The sequence below is a fragment of the Bufo bufo genome, chromosome 2 (genome assembly GCF_905171765.1).
Source record: "Bufo bufo chromosome 2, aBufBuf1.1, whole genome shotgun sequence".
NCBI classification, from domain to species: Eukaryota; Metazoa; Chordata; class Amphibia; order Anura; family Bufonidae; genus Bufo; species Bufo bufo.
This window is the reverse complement of record NC_053390.1, coordinates 292,215,407-292,238,531: the sequence shown is the minus strand read 5'-3', so window position 1 is coordinate 292,238,531 and position 23,125 is coordinate 292,215,407. Positions and strand designations below refer to the sequence as shown.

At 46.0% G+C, this 23,125-nt stretch overlaps 1 protein-coding gene across 2 annotated transcripts in view; it reads left to right on the top strand.

Moving 5' to 3' along the window:
• Positions 1 to 4,114: 4,114 nt before the first annotated feature.
• Positions 4,115 to 23,125, top strand: part of NDRG2 (NDRG family member 2) — a 52,126-nt gene continuing 33,115 nt past the window's right edge. Inside the window, exons 1-4 of one of the 2 annotated variants that reach the window (XM_040416740.1) lie at positions 4,115 to 4,264; positions 20,331 to 20,401; positions 20,482 to 20,523; positions 22,734 to 22,839. In XM_040416740.1, coding sequence (XP_040272674.1) covers positions 20,339 to 20,401; positions 20,482 to 20,523; positions 22,734 to 22,839 — 211 coding nt within the window. In that variant the 5' untranslated portion in view covers positions 4,115 to 4,264; positions 20,331 to 20,338. The remainder of the gene's footprint in view (positions 4,265 to 20,330; positions 20,402 to 20,481; positions 20,524 to 22,733; positions 22,840 to 23,125) is intronic. The other variant, XM_040416741.1, reaches the window with a different exon arrangement.

Below are 23,125 nucleotides of genomic sequence, written 5' to 3'. Positions count from 1 at the left end.
CAGAGGTTTCACCGCTTCCCGGTACTAATTAGCGCTTCAATAATGGAAGCGCTGATTATTATTCACCCCATAAGACGCAGGGGCATTTTCCCCCCACTTTTGGGGGAAAAATACGTTTTATGGGACGAAAAATAATTTGTGGGCAGTGGCCAGCGGGGCTCAAGAGGCCCCCCAGGAGCAACTGGGCCCAGGGCAGCTGCCCCTTTCACCCCGCGTTAAAGACGGCCCTGTTTGTATAGACGCGTTAATCCCAGGTATAATTAATTTACTATAGACACTGTATGGGATAAATACGTTTATATTTTAATAATTACAGCGTTTTGGGACACGGCGATGCAAATAATCTATATTTTTTAATAATTTATTTTTACTTTAGTGAAAGGCGGTGATTTGAATTTTTTTACAGTTTTTAAAAAACTTTTTTTGTTCTTAAAGTGTAACTGCCTTTTTTTCTAATGTGTAAGGACAGTGATAGGAAACATTTTTCTAATATATTTTATTTATTTTTTGAATTTTATATAAAATATTTTTTTCTAATATATTTTATTTACATTTATAGGAGAAAATTTGCCCTGAAATGTCCCGTTCATTTTTCCGTTCTTCTGACCCCTCATCCCAGATCCTGTATTTAAAGCATCCGCTTTGCACATTTGGCATCAGTTTTAGCCATTTCCGTCTGGGATCCATTATTTTAGATGGAAAAAAAAGTACTGCATGCAGATCCTAAATTCCTGGAGAAGGGACCTGATTGGAGCCGGGAAATAATTGTTTCCCTAAAATGAGGAAAATTGGCTTCCTCTGGATCTACTTTGCAGGATAAGAGCTCATGCACATGGCCATAAGTGTTTTACAGTCTGCAAACCGTGGCTCCGAAAAACAAGGGATACCGGCCGTGTATATGCCACCATTTTTTTTTTTTTACTTATGAAATATCCTATCCTTATCCGCAAAATAGACAAGAATAGGACATGCTCCATTTTTTTGCGTTAAGATGAAAGGGTCTGCATCTGATCTGCAAAAAACACGGATCAGATGCAGTTCAAAATTATGGCCATGTGCATGAGCCCTAACAGGCTAAACTGGATGGACGATTGAGCAGTCTGCGCTGTTCTCTTGCAGTCATCTTTACAGGACGGCCACTCCTAGGGAGAGTAGCAGCAGTGCGGAACTTTCTCCATTTATAGACAATTTGTCTTACCGTGGACTGATGAAAAGCAAGGCTTTTGGAGATACTTTTATAACCCTTTACAGCTTTATGCAAGTCAACAATTCTTAATCGTAGGTCTTCTGAGAGCTCTTTTGTGCGAGGCATCATTCACATCAGGCAATGCTTCTTGTGAAAAGCAAACCCAGAACTGGTGTGTGTTTTTTATAGGGCAGGGCAGCTGTAACCAACACCTCCCATCTCATCTCATTGATTGGACTCCAGTTGGCTGACACCTCACCTCACTTGGAGATGGGTTCACATACTTTTTCTTGCAACTGTATGTCTTTTTTCAGCCTTACAAACTATGTTAGGCTACGTTCACATCTGTGCTATCATTTTCCAAAAGTGCTGGATTCGGCAAATAACTGATACGAACGGAAACTAATAGATCCCATTGACTATAATGAGATCTGTTTGGGAGAACATTTTTTGCAGAGAGAAAAGTCCTGCCTCCAGGACTTTTTTCTCCGCTATATTCAACAAAGTCTGTGACGAAGCCTCCTGTGAAAGCAGCCTTAGGGCTCATGCACACAAACATGTGCTGGCCAGGCCCGTGCTGTGGACCGCAAACAGCGGGTCTGCAATATATGGTCACCGGCTGTGTGCATTCTGTATCATGGATGCGGACCCATTCACTTGAAGATATGGTACAGAACGGAAAAACGGGTCAGAAGCCCACGGAAGCACTATGGAGTGCTTCTGTGGGTTTTCTGTCCATGCCTCCGCACCGCAAGAAAATTGTGCATACACTACTTTTTTGCTGTGCAGACTGTTGGATGCGGATTTCGGACAACCTTCCAAGTGAATGGGTCTGCGTCCGCAGAAGGCGGCCAGACAGTCAGTGCCCGTGCATTGCGGACCAGAATTTGCGGTCCACAGCACGGTCGTCTGCATGAGGCCTTACTAAGATTATTATATTCCAACGCGTCCACGTGACTTCCGGTGCAGCTACATAACTTCCGGGTATAGACTTTTGTCCGGGTATAGAAAAGTGGCAGAACACCAGCCATATCCGAACCCTATGACTGCACGCTGCGATCCGCCGCAATTAACGCCTCAGTTGAGGGGTTAATCGCGTGGATCACAGCGTCCTGTCAGAGGTCGGGTGCCGGGAATGTTCTTCAGTCTCTGCATTGGTGGCAGTGGGCAGTTCCGATCGGAGTCCCAGCAGTGTAATGCTGGGTCTCCGATCGGTTACCATGGCAGCCAGGAGTCACGCTACTGAAATCCTGGCTGCCATGGTATGTTAGTGAGCAGCATTATACTCGCGTGCGCCGTGGCCACTCCTTCTTCTCATAGGTCTGTGCGGCGCATTGCTAATGCTATAAGCATTAGCAATGCACCGCACAGACCTATGAGGAGAAGGAGCGCCCGTGAGTATAATGCTGCTCACTAACATACCATGGCAGCCAGGACTTCAGTAGCGTGACTCCTGGCTGCCATGGTAACCGATCGGAGCCCCAGCATTACACTGCTGGGACTCCGATCGGAACTGCCCACTGCCACCAATGATGGGGGGGAGGAGGGGGACCCTGTGGCCACTGCCACCAATGATTAATACTGGGGAGGGAGGGTGGGGGAGTGGGTTTGAGTTACCAGAGGGGGCTGATAAGAGGGAGAGGCTGGGGACACATGAGAGGCTGGGGACACATGAGAGGCTGGGGGACACATGAGAGGCTGGGGGGTACATGAGTGGCTAGGGGCGGATCAGGGGCTGGGGGGCACATGAGAGGCTGGGGGGTGGATCAGGGGCTGGGGGGCACATGAGAGGCTGGGGGGTGGATCAGGGGCTGGGGGGCACATGAGAGGCTGGGGGGTGGATCAGGGGCTGGGGGGCACATGAGAGGCTGGGGGGCTGATCAGAGGCTGGGGGGCACATGAGAGGCTGGCTGCCATGGTCAGCTCCCTGCTGTTATGTGCACAAAGCACAGGGCAGCAGGGAGAGTGTCAAGTCCTATTCACCCTAATAGATCTCTATTAGGGTGAATATGACAAGGGTTCTAGCCCTTAAGGAGGCTAATAGTTATTAAATAAAAAGTTTAAACACTTATATATAGAAAACAATATATTGCGATATATATCGCATATGCTTAAAATTATATCGCAATATAGCTTTTTGGCCATATCGCCCACCCCTAGACTGAACTGATGCATCCTAAACGGAATGCTCTCCATTCAGAAAGCATGGACGGAACTTAATACCGGAAAAGAAAAACGCTAGTGTGAAAGTACCCCAAGATGGACGCTGTGTAATGTTGTCGATTTTACAATGTGAACCTACAATATAGAGGATGGTCACACGTGGTGGACACACTGGGGATTTACAGACGTGGGCAGCATTGTACAGTACCAGCAAAGAGGATGAGATTTTAAGAAATCTCATTCACACACGGCGTAAAAAAGCGTACATTGACCTGCGGTGCGGCTTTGACACCTGCAGCATTTCAATTGAAGCATTTCCACCGTGGATCTGACCCTGTGCAGTGGAGAGGGTAAAATCCACAGCAGATTATTTTCGGCTGTATTTTCAGTCATGTTTGGAGGCACCCATAAGGTTAGGTACATAGACATGGGCTATAAAGAAATCTTATCTGCACCCTGCAAAAATAATCCCCTGAGGAAACTGCCCAATTTATGTCAAATCCTCCGCCCTGTGTGCCCTAAAATATGCCACTGCATGCTGCCATGTATAAGAAGTGCAGCCTTCAGCTCGCTGGGCGGCCATATTGGCTGTCCCTGAGAAACCTCGGAGACCACACGTCCTCAGGGAGGACACACGGACGGCTTCCATCCTTCATGCGGCCAGTCTCACCCGGAGAGCGCCATGCGTAACCTGAGGTGTCCCCTGCCTCCATATGTGTCTGTCTCTCCCCTCCCCCTGTGTGCACGCCTCTCCTCAGCAGCCGTCTCTGCGCGGACCTCCCCCCGCTCAGCTCCTCCCCTAGCTGTCTCTTTCTCTAGGAGTGTCTTTGTCTGGGTGTCTCTCAGATCCCTCAGACAGCTGCACAGAGAGGACCCAAGAGACGTTTCTCAGTGAGGCCAGACCCCCAGATCACAGTGAGTGTCCTCGGGCTGACGGGTGCGTGTGGTGGTGAGGTGCCCCCTCCATGTTTGTGTGGCGGAATGCCTGTCCTTGTGCTGCTTTTCATCTGACAGATGGCCGTGTGTGTCGCGGGCACAGATGCTCCGTGTGTGGGTGTGGTGGTATTATAATGTACTGGGAACGCGGTGTCCTTGTGGGGAATGTCACAGCGGCGGACTGCGGCCCAGCGCTGGGCATAGGCGGGGACGTCCAGGAGCTGCTGCGCACTACAACGCCCAGCACGCTGAAGGACACATCGCCTCGGAGTTAAGTAAACATCAATCCTTTCTGGAAGCAGAAAGCCACGCCCACCTCTGTTAGAGTCAGTCTCCGGGTAGCCACGCCCATAAACACGTCCCGTAACCCCGCCCAGCAGAGCATTGTCCCCACGTGGAACAACAACACCACCAGGCAGCTGGCCTGCTCCTGCAGTCGCCTGACAGGGGGCGCTCTCCTCCATGTGTGGCAGGGTGTGATCCCTGTGCTGCTGTGTGGATGGGGACATTGCGCAACGTGTGTGTGAGCGCCTCTAATGATATAGGGCTGTATCTACACAGTCAGTGATTGTGAGCCAAAACCAGGAGTGAAGGCGGTAACTGGGACTCTGCTCGAACACAGTGTGAATAAGGGCTCATGCACACGACCGTGATCAGTCCAAAAAACATGGCCTGTGTGTTGACAGCGGCTCCCGGAACTGACTGCCTCATGGTAGTTTCTGATCGCAGGGCTGCGGTGTACTGACATGATGCGGGATCAGATAGGAGCTATGACACAGGCAGTTCGGGTCGGCCTGGGAGATGCGGCTGACACATGGACTATGTTTACTGGGCCGATCGCAGTCGTAAGGGCCAATTCACACGGAGGTTGTTAGGCAGGTTTTTCAGCCAAAGCCAGAAGTGGATCTAGCAGGAAGGAGAAGTAGAAGTCCGTCCTTTATATTTCCCATTCCTTTCGAATACACTTTGGCTTTAAGCTGAAAAACCCGCAGGCGGATCTGCCTCGAAGCCTGTGTGTGAACCTACCCTTAGGCCTCGTGCACACGACCATTCCATTTTCTGCAAATTGCAGATCCGCAAAACGGACAAGAATAGGTAATGTTATATATTTTTTTTTTGCGGGGCCACGCAACGGATGCGTACAGCACACGGATTGCTGTACGCATCTTTTGCGGCCCCATTGAAGTGAAAGGGTCCGCAAATGAGCAGCAAAAACTGCGGCTTGGATGCGGACCATAACGGTCAGTGTTTGGTCGGAAGTATACGGAGTGCAGGCAAAGCGAATATTTTCACCTGATCCTTTTGTCCTCCGAGGGGGTAAAGTGCCCGATAACGACTTTCTCCCCACTGAGTACACGTACCTGTTCAGCCCACTCGATAGAGATTGAATGTGTATGGCTGACCTTAGCGCACGGCCGCATGTTCCGTGTTTTTTTTTTTTTTTTTTTTTTTATGCAGTTTTTGAAACCAAATTCAGGAGTGATAGTGTATCTCCCAAATCTGCATAAAAAAGTGGCGGTACCCTTGTTCACATGGATGATTTTGTCAGTGACAGAATCTGCCACATAACCCAGTTTTCATTTTACATGGCACGGATCCGCTTTAGATTTAGTTCCACAAGCAGGCTCCCGCTGCGGCTTTGTGAGGGGTCTGAGTGGTAACTGCGCCAAGAATGGACCTGTGCGTTTCAAAAATCCTTGGCCGCATGAACTGTGGCGCAGACTCCAAGATTTCGGCACCAAATCTGCTCTGAAACCTGAACATACCCCAAGGGCTCATTCACACGAACGTAAGGGCTCTGTGCTCATGCTGCACACCGCAAATAGTGGTCCACAATGCACAGGCTCCAGTGGTAGCGGTGCAGATGTAGACCCATTGACTTGAATGGGTCAGCGATCCGCAAAAGATAGGACATGTCTTATCTTCTGTGGTGCGGAGGCACAGACCTGAAATCTCAAGGAAGTGCATTGTAGTGCTTCTGCGGGTTTCCGATCCGTGTCCTCGCTCTGCAAAAGATAGGACATGTCCTATCTTCGTTCGTAACTTGCGGATCGTGGACCTACTCATGTCTATAAGTCTGCAGCATGTGCGCACGCCCAGTGCCCGTATATTGTGGACCGCCATTTACGGTCCTTAATACAGGCATTGAGCCCTTGCGTTCATGTGCATGAGCCCTAAGACTGCAGCCCCGCGTCCCACTTGCAGATCTCGTTTGTCAGCAATTTTTTTTTAAACCAAAACCAGGATGAGATCCAACTAGGAAGACATTTTATATCTTTATTCCCTTTTTGGGTCACGTCCCAGTATAGGCAAACAAGCGTAACCGCTGCTGCTGTGTTACCCACAGAAGAAGGATCGTACAAGGACTCTGTAAATGGACCACGTGACGTTGAGGGTCTCCATGAGTGAAGCTGGAATCCAGAGTAAACCCTGGGGTGTGTTTACAAGGCAAAAATCCACCATGTATAAAACTAGCTGATCTACCTCTGTGAGCAGCGTGTTTTTTGATGGTGGAAACGCTGCCAAAAACGTGCACAAAAACACTAGCTGCTTTGCTATAATCCACTTTATAGCCGTAACATGCTACTTCTAAAGCCAATTGCAAATCGGCGGCAAAAATAAAAAATTCCGCCATGTACACATGGTGGTGCGTTCCCTATTGAAATCAATGGGAAGCTGCTGTTTTGATCACAGATTACGTAGAGGAAAACCGCTTTTTCCCGCTACTGAAGCCATGGGGGACTTTTGCTGTGTGAACATACCTTTTTCCCACCTCATTGACTGTGGTCCTCAAGAGCCTATCTGGACCCCCTGTATTACCTATATATGCCCTATGTGTTATGCATACTGAGAAGAAATACAGTGGAACCTCTCAAAGTCCTCCTTTATGAGAAGACCACCTCCTTCTCTAGACTAGATTTCTCATGACGGATTTTCAGTTCCACCATATATTCCACCGCGTTCCAATGGCATTTTGGGGGGTTGTCCCGAGGAGGATTGACTTTATGTATGGAGTTGTACTCTTGCAGTCTTTATACTGTATATACAAAGCGTGATTCGCATGACGGTGCTCAGTCCAGGATACATGGCCTGTGTGTCAGCCGCGGCTCCCCTGACCCACACTGACTACATCAGAGATTTATCATATAGTCATTGGGGAGCGGCGGGGACGTGTTTACCAGTAGGCGAGTGTTACTGCTTCAGGTCCATGCCTATTCTGGCTTGGACCAGAACTGGCTGGAAGGGTCATGTACCTCGATCAGTCTCGCTACACTTGTTAAACTTCATTCAGGAAGCAAATTGTCATAATTGCAGAAAGCGAGATAGTCATCTGTAGATGTAACTTTTCCAATTCTGTGAGAACTGTGGTCCTTACATTCTCCAGACAATTAGGCCTTGTTTAGGACAGGCTTTCCTTTATAGGTGTCCTCAGTTTATAACCTGTTCCTGGCTTGGACTCTCTATCAAGAAACCGGATTGCGGAGACCCAGCCTAATACTTTGTCTCCTTTTATGATCCACACCAGCAGGTGTAACAGCTCCCTATGCGGCAAATCTGCATCATTTCAGCACTGAAGTCCACACCAAAATCTGCATGAGTTGGTGCCTAGTCCGGTCAGGTCCTCTGCATGTTTTCTTTCCAATGCTGGCAATGCCCCTTGATGCACTGAAGTCCTCATTTGCAGCACATGACCCAGCAGTGAAGTGCTGCTTGGGGATACGTCACCCCTGAGACCATTGATTGGTTGCAGCGGCGCAATTGATTCCATGTGGAGGTTTACATGCCGGGGACCGGAAGGAGCAGGACTGGTTCTAACATTATTCCATTATGTTTAAAGCCCTTTTACTTGGGCCAATTATCTGGTATGGATGCATGCTCCTGTTAATTGCCCTGTGTATTGGTGCCAGCGATGAAGAAGCAATCTTTCATTCCTCGGGTAAAAGCTTTGTTGATGTGGCACCCAGAATCGCCCTTTCTGGGCAGCAGACTGTGCTGTGTGAGCAAGCATCTGCTACCCAGAAACCATGAAGCTGTATTGAGAGGCGAGATCACAGCAGCAATCCCTTGTCCCCATACAGAGGAGACGATTGCTGTATGTAAATGCAGCTCTCACCTCCTCTAAAGATTAGGCAATTATCAGGAACAAATGCTTCATTCCCGATAACTGCCTGCACAGTGAGCCCATGTAAAGGAGCCGTAAGGGCTGATTCATATGACCGTGTGAAACGTGGCCCCTGGGTCGACTGCATCTTTTGGACCGAGCGGCTCCCCTGACCCGAACTGACTGCATCATGGTAATTTATGATCGTCCGTTCCTATCTGATCGTGGAGTTAAATGCAGCCATAAGAGGATGAGCGATCGCAGGTGATCGAGGTGATCACGGGCAGCCCATTGTAGAAATGCCTATTCTTGTCCGCAAAACGGATAAGAATAGGACATGTTATATTTTTGTTGTGGGGCTACGGAACGGCGCAATGGATGCGGCCCAAAACAACGGTCGTGTGCATGAGGCCTTAGGCTAGTGTCACCCTAGCGTTAAAACTATCCGGCAGACTGTTCCACGTTCATTTACGTACAACGCCGTTTTATATCCTACAGATTTCTATACATTTACCTATACTGTTGTCCTCCTAGTGGACGTATGCAATACCCCGCCACATCCGTAATTGTAATGCTTTGTACATCACTGTGCCCAGATGTGGCTGTATAGAAGCGTTAATCGATTTGCTTTACTAATGGAATTACAGTTAATGACCGGCTCAGTGAACAGAACAGATTGCTTTTAATTAACATTCAAGCAGCACCCCGTGCCTGGCATCTCCTGTGCCAACCTACCTGCAGTCCTTGATATCTATGTGTAGTATGTGTGTGCCTTCTACCAGCCTGCTGGGTTTGATCTCGTGACCTTCAGGATCTGAAGGGCAGAAGCTGCGTAACTCCTGGGAGCCTTGCCATAGCTCCAGCCCATTCTGCCTGGGACATACCATTATTTAAAGGGGAGTGCAGGCCGTTCCGGTGTAGTCTGATGAGATGATTTCATACTAAATGACACGGGGGAGGGCTGTGTTTCAAGCACAGCACATACACTGTATATGCTCAAGATAAGGGGCTTTCACCGCCTTGCTTGAAGGCATCTAGCCATTTTCTTGTATAGGGCACCTGTTAGACTAGTTTATTTGGCATTTTTTACATATCAGCTTTCGTATTACTGCGCACATCATTAGGCTACCTGCACACGATGTGGATTAAGCCTTATTCACACGTCCGTGCTCAAATCTGTGAGCAGGTGGTCAGTGACGGATCCGTGTTGGGTCTGTGTGTTCGTTTTTTGCTATCTGTGTTGCATCCGTGGTTTTCACGGACCCATAGACTATAACGGGCGTGATGGATCCGTGAACACAGACAAAATAGAGCATGCATCCGTGCTAAAACACTGATGTCTAAATACACACATTAAGGCTACATGCATACGGCAAATTGCGGATCCGCAAAAAAAAAAATTATGCAATAATTATTTTTTTTTTGCGGATCCATTGTAACAATGCCTAAAACTGACAAGAATAGGACATGTTCTATTATTTATTTATTTTTTTGCGGGGCTACAGAACGGACATACTAATGCGGACAGCACACTGTGTGCTGTCTGCATTTTTTGCGGACCCATTGAAATGAATGGGTCCGCATCCTATCCGCCAAAAAAAAAACGGAACGGACACGGAAACAAACAACGTTCATGTGCATGTAGCCTAAAATGAATGGGGACGTGTGCTGTCCGTGCCGAACATGTCCGTGAAACACTGACGTGTGAATGAGGCTTTACACACCGGTTCTCCTGCAGAAAAACCGCAGCGAATTACAGTACTAGCAAAGTGTACGGCAAATCTCATGTGCACTTCACAGAAATGGACCTGCCGTGCAGATGTAGAAATCCTCAGCATGTCAGTTACGTTTGCGGATCTTTCTGTTGCGGATTTCACCCTTTCCAATGCAAAGGTGCGATCTGTAGCAAAACCAAATCAAAAACGCACCAAAAAGCCCAGTGCGGGTCTTCTACACCCTTAAGTTACCTGCCAACATGTCCTATTTTGTACGTTTTTATGGGCAGACAGCCCCCATGCAGTTCAAGGGGGTGGCCGTTTGTCAGAACGCATCCATGAAAAATGGAGCATTTTGTTGTGTGACTATAGCCTAACGCTACCTGCACAAAGTGCGTATTAGGCCTCCTGCATACCATCGTAGGGCCGCCATGCCTGTGCTGCAAACTGCGGGTCCACAAAACGCGGGCACTGGCCATGTGCAATCCGCAAGATGCAGTGAAAGATAGGACATGTCCTATCTTTTGCTGCGGGGAGGCACGGACTTGGAAGCCCACGGAAGGGAGGTTCTCATCTGCACCGGGCAGAATCCGACTGGTGAGGTGGATTTTGAAATTGCAGGTCGTCGATTGTGCAGATTTTCATAGCAGACTTCACCGTTTGCCCAATGCCACGGGTCGGATCTGGGGCAAATCCATGACCAAATCTACTAATGCATGCGGATTTAGTGCAGAAATACCGCGAAATCCACACAAAGTACGCGGCTGTGTGCATGGACCCTCGGCATGTGGTAACTGAGCATTTCATGTGTGGGATAAAGAGTGTTTGGGACCTATTTTGAATCTTCTGCTATTTGAAGGGTATGTGGCGATGTAGAGAACCCGACATGAAGGCAATCTTGTGCAGATAGAAGTGGTTGCAATGGGAGACGGTCCTGGAATTTGACTGGTTGCACAGGCACTTTTGGTCTGCCCTGGTTTTGATGCAGGAGGCCCAGTGTGCAATTTATTCTGTGGAGAACGAACAATGGAAACTCCGGCTCATTTCACATCGCACATAGTCCGGAATACGCTCCGGATGTATGCGCCCATAGTATTTAACCCCTCTAGGACCCTGCTGTTGCCGTGTGTGTGTTTTTTTTTTTTTTTTTTTTTTTTTTTTTTTATACTCCCTGCCTTCCTGGAGCCATAACTTTTTTATTTTTCTATTTACATAGCTATATCAGGGCTTGCTTTTAGGCAAGACAATTTGTATTTTATATTGGCACCATTTAGTTTTACATACGATGTAGTGGGAAGCTGGAAAATAAATTCCAAATGGTGTGGAATTGGATGGAAAACAAAAATGACTCCATGGTTTTATGGGTCTGGTTTTTAAGTCCGTCCCTAAGCAGTAAAACTGACCCATGCCCTTTATTCTCTGGGTCAGTACGATTACAACTATACCGCGTTCATTTAGTTTTTCTTGTGTTTTAATACTGAAAAAAATAAAAACTTTGGAAAAAATAAAATATTTTCATTTCACTGCCATAATCTGATCCCAATAACTTTTTTTATAGTTACGTTTAGGGAGGTGAGTGGGGGTTAATTTTTTTTTTACAGGATGATATGTTTTGGGAGGTTAGATGACGAAAAAATGGTGAATCAGCCATTTAGTTTTTTTCTTTTACATTACTCCGATCACCATGCAGGATAAATATTTTTATATTTAAGTATGGACATTTTATATGTATAATTTTTATTTAATTAATTTTTTTTGAAAACCTTATGTATATGTATACAGGGGCCTAACAACATGCAGTTGTAAGATTGCCACTTCTATGCAGCTATGGAATTAAATCCATTTATAAATGGAAGATTCAGTATATTCCAATGTAGTGCTGCCATCTGCAGGAATATTGGAATATACCTGCGAAAGGCATCAGAGGCTCCCGCAGGTTCTTACCTTTCACAACAAGTCCTCCAATCGCTGTGTTGGGGAGCCTTTCCAGGTCCAGAAGAGTAACTGATTAAAATGATACCTTTTTCTTATAAAAATCGGTAGCGGAGTTCCTGAAAAAAGACTTTTTATTGCAGTGCACCAAGGGGTGGGGCTCAGCCAATCACTTTCCCTAGCCCCTCCTCCTTTCCAGGGCTGACCACGCCCTACAGTGCGCGGAGGCCCTCATGCGCATAAAGAATAAACATATTTTTCATGGGGATGCTGCCAGTGATTTTGTCAAGATGGGCATGGTTTTAATCAGCAGGATCAACCCTTTCGGGCAGTTTGTCTGTTTAATAGCGTTTATTCTGCTGGTGGGGGTGTTTTTAAAATTGGCTTCCGCATCAGACACTTGCGTAGTATGGTCAGCATTTAATTTCAAGTAATCTCCTAACACAATGTGACCCTCCCCCTGGATACAGTCACGTATGGTGCAGGCATGTTGCTGGTCACTGGGCCGCCATGTATACGAGTCCGCCCATAGATTCCTGAGGACCTGTCCATGACACCCGTGAGGACCTGTCCATGACACAGTGAATCCCGTCAGTGTTACATTGCAACTTTTTTATCATGCAAGATAACATTAGTTAATGGAAGCCAAATGAGACTGCAAGGACGGGAAGCTGTGACCATGAGATCATGTATTCTGCTGGGAAATATACATAATTGATGCTGCAGAGATTAGATTAGGGCAGGGTCGGAGGGGGGCTGTTATTAAAGTGCGGCATTAAAATGCTGTCTGCTGTTTCCCACTTGCTCCTTAGCAACAAATTGATGCATTTCCTTTTTAATGATGGCAATTTATAACCTGTTGCTAAGAAGAAACTGAGGAGCAACCAACAGAATTTAAATGGCATGCAGAAATCGGCCGGAATAAATCTGTATCCGTGACCAGGATGGCTCTGGTATACTGTGGTCCCATCTGTCGTACTGCGGATACCGGATGCCTCTTGACTGATTGGGCAGGGACACCTTGAAACATGTGCACAATGTAAGTTATGGAGTTGCCCCGAACAGGGTTTTACAAGGGGTAGTGGCACCTTCACCAGGTCACAAATACGAAGAAGGTCCATGCCTATACATTTATCTTCAGTTGTTTGCCCTCAGTCCCTATTGCTCTCCCCCAGCGTTGGCTCTAGTTATTTGAGGGTTATGGCTAGCTTTAAAGGGGACCCGTCACCACTCCTGACCTGCCTGTTTTAATAGCTCCATGCATTCCACATGTAATACCAATTCTGGAGCATCTAGTCTTATGACTCTATGTTGTGCCATTCCTTTATTATTTCTGCTAGAAGTTATGAATAAATGACCAGCAGTTTGCAGTGAAGGTCCAGATGGGTGTTACCAGTTGGGAGTCTGACAATGGCAGCACTGATTGAATAGTGTCAGAATGTGCAACTGGTAACACCCAGCCGGACCTTCATTCATGACTTCTAGGAGGAATAGTAAAGGAATGGCACATCATAGAGTCATAGGAATAGATGCTCCAGAATAGGTAGCACACGGGGAATGTAAGTAGTTACTAAAGCAGACCCGTCAGGAGAGGTGACAGCTCCTCATTAACGAATGGGCCACAGGTGACAATATAAGTTTCTTGTACAAGGTGCTAACTTTTTCTAGTCTCTCCATGATAAGTAATGCACTGCTCTGGAGTAGGACCTGTTCATCCACCTTTACTCCAACAACCCTGAATATTATAGTGTTACACCCCATGGTCCGCTGCATGGATGTTGATGGGTTAGAGTATTTTCTTACTTGGTGAGCGTTAAAGGGGTTTTCCCATCATAGACAATGGGGGCATATTGCTAGGATATGCCTCCATTGTCTGGTAGGTGCGGATCCCAGAGGACCTGCACTTACGCCAAGAACGGAGCGGGGAGAGGGGTGGCTGGGGGACCCCGGGTTCCAGCCACCGCTCCCATTAATTTCTATGGGGCCAATGGAAATAGCCAAGCCAATAGTCAGCTATTTTCGGCGGCCCCATAGAAATGAATGGAGGGCGGCTGCACATGTGCAGTGAGCCCTCCACCAACTTTCCCCGCTCTGTTCTTGGTGTAGGTGCGGGAGCCGCACCTATCAGTCAATGGGGGCATATCCTAGCGATATGCCCCCTTTGTCTATGATGGGCCAACTCTTTTTAAAGAGGACCTGTATCATCTCCTGACATGTCTGTTTTAGTAACTATTTGAATTTCCCATGTACTAACAATCCTGGAGCATCCATTCTTATAACTGCATGTTGTGCCATTCCTCTATTATTCCTGCTAGAAGTTATGAATTGTCTGCAGTTTTCAGTGATGGTCCTGATGGGCTTTACCAGTTGGAGGTCTGACATTATCCAATCTGTGCCAGACTATGCAGGGACACTCTAACTGGAAACCGGTAACGCCAATCTGGACCTTCACTGTAAATTGCTAGTTTCTCGCAGGAATGGCAGAACATAGGGTCGTAAGAATTGTTATTACATGGGGATGCAAGTAGTTGCTAAAACGGGCACGTGAGAAGAGGTTACTTCAGGGCGGTGTTCCTATATAATGTTCTGTGCCGCTTCCCCGCAGCTCTAGTTGTACATGATGAGACTGGCAGGGAGCGAGCAGTCCTTACTTATAGTCCTTGCTAGAACCAGTCTGTGGGTGGGCACGGCGAAATGGGAGGTTGCCAGGTGAGCACAGCCGAGACTTGTCTGCTTTCAGTGGGATGATTGATTGTTTTTGTTCTTTTTTAAGAAATTGATATTTTGAAAGTTTTACAACAGGCTTGGTCCTGTATAGTAACAAATCAGCGTGGGGCTGTCAAATGCATCCTCTTACCCAACTGTGTTCCCTTCTCAGCTGATGGTCACCTTGAAAGACTTAACCTGCACCTTGGGGGGCACACCTATAGAACAAAACTATAAAAAATGGGGCGATTACACAAAACAGTAATGAATATCAGCAATATACAGTGGCAATCAAAATTATCGAACAATTTATGAACACTTGATTTTTTTCAGAAATAATGTAATCTACAGGGTGGGCCATTTATATGGATACACCTTAATAAAATGGGAATGGTTGGTGATATTAACTTCCTGTTTGTGGCACATTAGTATATGTGAGGGGGGAAACTTTTCAAGATGGGTGGTGACCATGGTGGCCATTTTGAAGTCGGCCATTTTGAATCCAACTTTTGTTTTTTCAATAGGAAGAGGGTCATGTGACACATCAAACTTATTGGGAATTTCACAAGAAAAACAATGGTGTGCTTGGTTTTAACGTAACTTTATTCTTTCATGAGTTATTTACAAGTTTCTGACCACTTACAAAATGTGTTCAATGTGCTGCCCATTGTGTTGGATTGTCAATGCAACCCTCTTCTCCCACTCTTCACACCCTGATGGCAACACTGCAGGAGAAATGCTAGCACAGGCTTCCAGTATCCGTAGTTTCAGGTGCTGCACATCTCGTATCATCTGAAGGCAATCGTCTATGCTGTGAAGATACGAGATGTGCAGCACCTGAAACTAGGGATACTGGAAGCCTGTGCTAGCATTTCTCCTGTGGTGTTGCTATCAGTGTGTGAAGAGTGGGAGAAGAGGGTTCCATTGACAATCCAACACAATGGGCAGCACATTGAACACATTTTATAAGTGGTCAGAAACTTGTAAATAACTCACGAAAGAATAAAGTTACGCTAAAACCAAGCACACCATTGTTTTTCTTGTGAAATTCCCAATAAGTTTGATGTGTCACATGACCCTCTTCCTATTGAAAAAACAAAAGTTGGATTCAAAATGTCCGACTTCAAAATGGCCACCATGGTCACCACCCATCTTGAAAAGTTTCCCCCCTCACATATACTAATGTGCCACAAACAGGAAGTTAATATCACCAACCATTCCCATTTTATTAAGATGTATCCATATAAATGGCCCACCCTGTACATTGATCATCATTTGAAGGATTTTTTGTAAGGGGTACACCATGCCATTAGAACAGTGTTTTCCAAAATTACCAAAGTATATCCACATAAAACCTTTATTTTTCAAAAAACGTGATGATCATAATTGGAGAACAGCAATGACTAGCACAGAGAACGATTCTGAAGGTTACACCAGTCCCCAATCAGTAGAAGTGCACAGGCCCTTACTTTGAATGACTTCAGCACATCTGCGGCCACAGGACATCACTAGTCCTCACACTGCTCTGGTGGGATTTTGGTCCACTCTTCTTCCAGTCTCTGACAGTTCTGTGACTGGTGTGGGTTTCGTGACCATAACTTTGTGGGTTTCGTGACCATAACTTTGTCACCAAGGATCTTCCAGAGGTTTTCTATTGGGTTTAGATCAGGACTCTGGGCCGGCCATTTCATTGTTTCAATGTTTTCAGTTTCAAGGAACTTCTTTACCCGTTTTGCTGTGTGACAGGGGGCATTGTCCTACATGAAAATTGCTGGCTGAGTGATGAACTCAAGGAAGGAACCATGTGGTGTTGAAGAAGGTTCTTCATTCACTCGGCCATGTAGCTGTATGAGAGGTCCAACTCCTGCTGTAGAAAAAATTCCCCAAACCATGACACTTCCTCCTCCACCTCTCACTGACTTCTTTACACACTTTGGGTTCAGTCTTTCCCCAGTTTGTCGACGAACATAATGTCTCCCATCAGATCCAAATAAATTAAACTTGCTTTCATCGCTAAAATAAACTCTGGAGCACTTCTCCTCTGTCCACACAACTTGCTCCTCAGCAAAGGTGAGTCTAGCCTTCTGTTTCTTTCTACTAATGAGAGGTTTGGTCACTGCAGAGTGGGCTTTCAGTCCAAATGCTCCTAAACATGGAGACCCTGTATGATGAGACGGATCCTTATGGGTTGAAACAATTACCAATGGAGATTCTCCGCATTATCCTGTCCTCTTGCATTTGTCTTTCGAGGGCGACCAGCCTTCTTGGGGGACTTGAATGAGTTTGTGATGTTGTAAAGATGCAATATTCTAGAAATCACAGACTTGGAACGACCAACTTCTCTTGCTATGGCTGATGGGGTCATCCCCTTGGCCTTCATCTGGACAACCTGCTGCCGGAGGGTTTCAGTCACTTTGGAACGGCACACCATTTTGGCAAAGTCTGTGAAAACTGGAAAGTTTAAATAGGGTTTGTCAGATCATTAAGGAAATTGGCACCAGTTGCCAGATTAAGGCCTCATGCACACGGCCGTGTTCCGCAGCCGAGAGAGGTCCGTGGTAACCCGGCCGGGATTCCTTCTGACAGCAGGAGCGCACGGCGTCATTGGTTGCTATGACGCCGTGCGCTTCATGCTGCCGCTGCTGTACTCGAATTCCGGCCGGGTTACCTCGGACCGCTCTCGGCCGCGGAACACGGCCTTGTGCATGAGACCTAAGGCTAGGTCTACATGACGACATTTGTCGCACGACATTTTGTTGCACCAATGTCACGCAACAATTTTTATGATGGCAGTCTATGGTGTCGCACTGCAACATGCTACGTGCTGCGACACGTCAGTCGCAGAAAAATCCATCTCGAATGGATTTTCTGCAACAGTCGCAGCATGTTGCAGTGCGACACCATAGACTGCCATTATAAAAATTGTTGCGCGGCATTTGTCATTTTGTTGCACCAATGTCGTCGTGTAGACCTAGCTTAACACCAATAACTTGCAGGTATCTGAAAGTGTTCTCTAATTTTGATCAGTGTTTTTTTTTTTTTTTCAATTATCTCGTTTAAATTTTTTTTATTCTGTGCTTTAGAATAAATACAATTTATGAAATAATCTTAAAATACTGCTATTTTACTCATGTTAGGATATATTCACACAGGACTACACTATGACCTTGACATTTCGGATATTGTGTGTTCTCTAGTTTTGATCGCCACTGTAGATAAAAATCATGTATCTGGGTGGCTCTGACCACTAGTGAATTTCTCAGCTAGAAGCAGATCTTCACTTATTTCTATGAAACCTAATGTCGTGATTTCTTCGCAGTGTAAATGAAATGGCACTAGTGGTTATTTTACTCCATAGACCCCTGCCGATCAGCTGTTAGGGAGTAGCTCCATCCACTGTGCAGCTGCTCCCACTGAGGTGAATGGGAGCAGAGCTGCAGTAACCAGTTCCAACCACTAGCTGGGGGATGGAGCTGTGTAGTTTCCGCTTCCATTTTCAGCGCAGGAGTTACTCCACACAGCTGATCGGCACCGATCTGACAGTGATTTGTTTACTGAGAATAGGCCATCATTCTAAAAATCTTGGAGAACCCCTATAAGTGGCCCATACAAACTTGTCCAAAGGTGTAAGATGACTCTTTGGGCTGGCTGACTCTTCCCCCAATTGCCTGATCCACACAGTGGTGTCTGACAGCAGCTTATTCCCCTCTGCCCATTGAAATAGACATGCACAGTCTGCTCATCCTAGCATGTGTGTGTGGGAATCTGTCTGTCTGCCTGATGAGCATTTGGTTAATTGTTAATGGGATTGGGTCACTTTAATTGAATCCACAGGAGTGACTCGCCGAAGAAGGGACTATGGAGAGTAAGCACCGTGTCAATGTGCGAGTCCTGGTGACTACATTTCAGCTTCATAGCTGCTAAAAATGGCTGCAGTAAATTCCTGACAATCCTGCGAAAGAAGAGCAAGGGTTCTTAGAAGGGTTCTTAGTACAACGAATTTCAGACTTTTCTCAGTAAATCTGCTGTAAGATGTAATAGGAAGTCACCACAAGAATGTGAACATGTTCCTAGGAGTGGACCAAGCTTGGGGGCCCATACTGGCCCAAGTGAAACAGCTAAGCCAGCGGCGACCACATCACCTGTGCGTCCCAGGCCCTTTCTAGCTGCGGAGCAGTAGCAGAATTATGCTACTTCACAACGGAGTGGTGCTAGATAGGTGACAGGGGTCCCAGAAATGCCAAAGCCCCCTCTGGTTGTCTATAAACGTGTCCGATCATCATGATGAAAGAGACTAAAGACTGTGGTCTGCTGAAGGGTCTATGAAGGGACTGGACCTCTTCTAAATGTATCGTGGCAGATCCCCCTGAAAATGTGAGCAAAGTATTAACGCCTGTCCATTTTGCTTTTGGTACATGTTGGGCCTGTGTCCGAAAAAGTGCCTAACCAATCAGATTCCACATTTAATTTAAATTTTTAAGTCCGTTTGCAGTACACGTTGGAGATATACATGGGTAAGATTTCCTGACGGATGTCACTGAATGCCATACACTGCCAGTAGGCTTATTGCACACAGCCGTGTCTATATTTCTTTCCGCTAACATCGGATCCACAAATGTGGCTACCTTCCATGTGCATTCCCATCAATATTCTCTTCCACAGTACAGACCAGGGCCAGAATAGAACTGGTTCTGTAATTTGGGGAATGGCTGCCCAGATGTGCAGAAAAACACTGATATGTGCAAGGCCTGTAGAAATGAATGGGTCAGTGTGCTAGTGGCAAAAAACGTGGATTAATAATAGTCATGTCCATGAGTCCTAAAAATCTGTATACCACAGGGCCTACAGATGTGTTTGATGCACATGGTAAAAGGACGCTGCAGATGCAGCCTTAGGCTACCAGCACACTGCTGTTTGCAGCGTTTTGGTGTCCGTCTGATGAAACTGAGCCAAACGGATCCGTCCTGGCACACAATGTAAGTCAATGGGGACGGATCCGTTTTCACTGACACAATCTGGCACAATAGAAAACGGATCCGTCCTCCATTGACTTTCAATGGTGTTCAAGACGGATCCGTCTTGGCTATGTTACAGGTAATACAAACGGATCCGTTATGAATGGATGCATGCGGTTGTATTATCTGAACGGATGCGTTTGTGCAGATCCATGATGGATCCGCACCAAACGCGAGTGTGAAATTAGCCTAAGGATTCCTGCTCATTGGAAGGCTGCAGTTGATATGATTAGTGCTGTGTCTTGTGTGGTTGGATGTACCCCACAAATTCTAGGAATTTTGGGGCATCGCATGTCGCCCTGGACCTTCATGATATTGCAGTCCCTTGGTTCCGTGCACCCAAAAAGCTGCTGTTCCAATACAGGCTTATACAGTGAGGTCTTATGGAAGGGGCACCAGGATGAGGCTTGACTGGTTCCAAGAAATGGCCAGAAACCACTTTTGCTTCACTAGATATTGATTGTGTAGGGTTGCTCGCCTGGGATCCCGCCATGCACCTACTGTACATAACGTATAGAACTGCCTTCCTTTCACACTACCTTTCTTAACGTGTGAACCGTATTTGTGTGTTTTAGATCTGGAGATGTCGGAGTTACAAGAAGTTCAGATCACGGATGAGAATGCTCTTCTGCAGGATCCCTTAAAGGTAACTTCTGAACATCTTCTCGTACCCTGTCACTGCCTTCTCCTTCATGCTTATCAGAGACCTCTCCTTCTCCCCTTCAGGCAGCTGAGCTAGCAGCAAAACTACTTCAAGTGCAAGAACAGGTATGCCTGCGTCTATTGCTGTGTTTATGATGGAGGGCCTCCCATCAGTGTGTAAGGCATAGCCATGCCTTCTATGAAGGTGCCGTCTGTGTCCTCTGTATGGGATGGTCCTCCTATTTACAGAAATCCCATGTAGCATGCTAAAATACATATATTGGGTATACGAATATCAGACTCTTGACTGTTCATAGGTTACTAGACAGGCTGTTCACACGTCATGTGAAAAAAAGCTGCCCACACACATTAGATGTATGTTGGCCAAACCCACCAATTTCCATGGCAGATTGTATGCCGAAACGTGTCACTGGAATGTGACAATAAATCACAGCAAGATTATCTAAACAAGTGACTGCTGGTCTCTTTTCTTCTGACCTGTGAAAGTGTCCTAAGGCCCTAGGCACACAACCTTATATGTTCGGTGGTCCACGAATGGCGGTTCCGTAAAATATGGATGTCGTACGTGTTGCATCTACATTTTTGGCAGACCCGTTGACTTCAATGCCTCCCCATGGTCTGCGTTTTGCAGACAAGTATAAGACATGTTCTACCATTTTGCGGAACAGACATACGAATGCAGAAAGCACATGGATCATCCGTGTTCTTTCCACATCCGCATGTACGTCCCACAAAAAAAGACCACAGACCCATTGAAAATAATGGATCTGCAAATGCGGACAGCACACGGACTGTATCCGTATTCTACAGATCCGTGATTTGAAGACCGCGGCAGAACGGATGTGGTCGTGGGCATGGGGTATGGCAGATGTCAGAGTAGAAGAATCAGGATTTCCCAGTCCTTTTTGTTTTCAGGAGACAAGCTGCAGTCGGACCCCCCACCGATTTAGATATTGATAACCTATCCTGAGGAGAGGTCATAAATATTCTGCTCCTGGAAAACCCCTTTAGGATTCCTCAGCTGCAGGTTTCTGCAGTTTATTTTATATATATATATAATTATTTTTTTTATTTATTTTTTTCTGACCAAAACTATGGTTAAAAGCAAAACAAAAGGGTAATGAAGATCTAATAAAACATGCAAGATTTCAATTTGCTGGCTTTAAATATGGAGCACATATTAATGAGCTGGAGCATTTATTAGAAGTTCTGCGTATCGGATGGATAGGACAGCTACTCCTATAGTGTGGTGTAGCAGTGTCCTGTTGTATACACGTTGTGTACCATTGCGTCTTGGATGCTTTTGAGCACTCTACATGGTTCCTTCAGCCAGTCTGCGGTCCTGTGGTGTTTTTAGGTACTGTTAATGGGATTTTGCTATTAAACTGAATAATGTATTAAGAGTGAATCTATTTCGTGAGATCCTTTCAGAGGCGCTTACGAGGTTTAACTACTTCTTGGTTCTTTGTATTGGCTTGTGGGACTAGGGTTGACATGTCTGTTTGGGAGACATTTATTTTTTATTTAATTTTACGCACTTATAAAGCGCTGACATATTCCGCAGCACTTTACAGACATTAGCATCAAGCTGCCCCCAATGGGGCTCACAATCGAAGTTCATCCATATTAATAGGCATTATCTGTATTGAATATATCAGCATTTGAATCGATTTAAAGAAAGAAAGGCTACTAAATGACAACGCTTTCAAATTCTTTGAACCGCCTAAAAGAGGACCTGTCCTTTCTCCCGACATGTCTGTTTTAGCAACTACTTGTATTCACCTTGTAATAATTCTGGAGCATCTATTATCACTCTGATGTGCCATTCCTTTATTATTCCTGCTGGAAATTATGAATGAATTGCTAGCAGTTTGCAATAAAGGTCCAGATGGTTGAGATTGTGTCCCTGCACTGGCAGCACGGATTGGATAATGTAGTACAGTGCAGGGACATGCCCCCAACTGGTAACACCCATCTGGATCTTCATTGTAAATAGCTGGCAATTTATTCATAACTTTTAGCTGGAATAATAAAGTGATGGCACATCATATATACAACAGAGTAGATGCTTCAGAAAGTACTGTCAGGAGAGGTTACAGGTTGTCTTTAAATCCTATTCTTACCTTTAGTTGGACTGCATACACACAATGTACCAATTTAGTCTCCTAAACAAATGCAAAATCTTATACCGCTGCAGAAACCACCATATCTTGTGCTCAAGCTATATATATAACCAGCATTTACTGTACATTGAGTTCGTGCTACTGATCCTCTGGTTTATGCTGATCTCGCTCTTTGTGTATCTCATGGTATAGAAACATTCTATCGAAACTCCCTATGGGATGGTGACAGTCACAATTCAGGGCTCCCCCAAACCCAAGAGGCCAGCGATTGTAACATTCCATGATGTGGGGATGGACCGTGAGTATGAGGGCTGTCTGTGTCCATCTCTTCATTGTTGAGTGTTGTGTACGTCTGTCTTGGTGGTTCATGTGGTCCTTTTGTTTGTCACGGGCTTGTTGGGGCTTCTCTGTCTGTGTGGTGGTATTTGTGCACTTTAACCCCTTAAGGACCCACAACGTAGCTGTACGTCATGGGTCCGATCCCTAAACATGGCGCCCGCTCGCACATGCAGTGGGCGCCTTAGCCGCAGGGTTTCAGGCTGATCGCATACATCTTACCTTTAAGATGCCGTGGTCAAATGTGA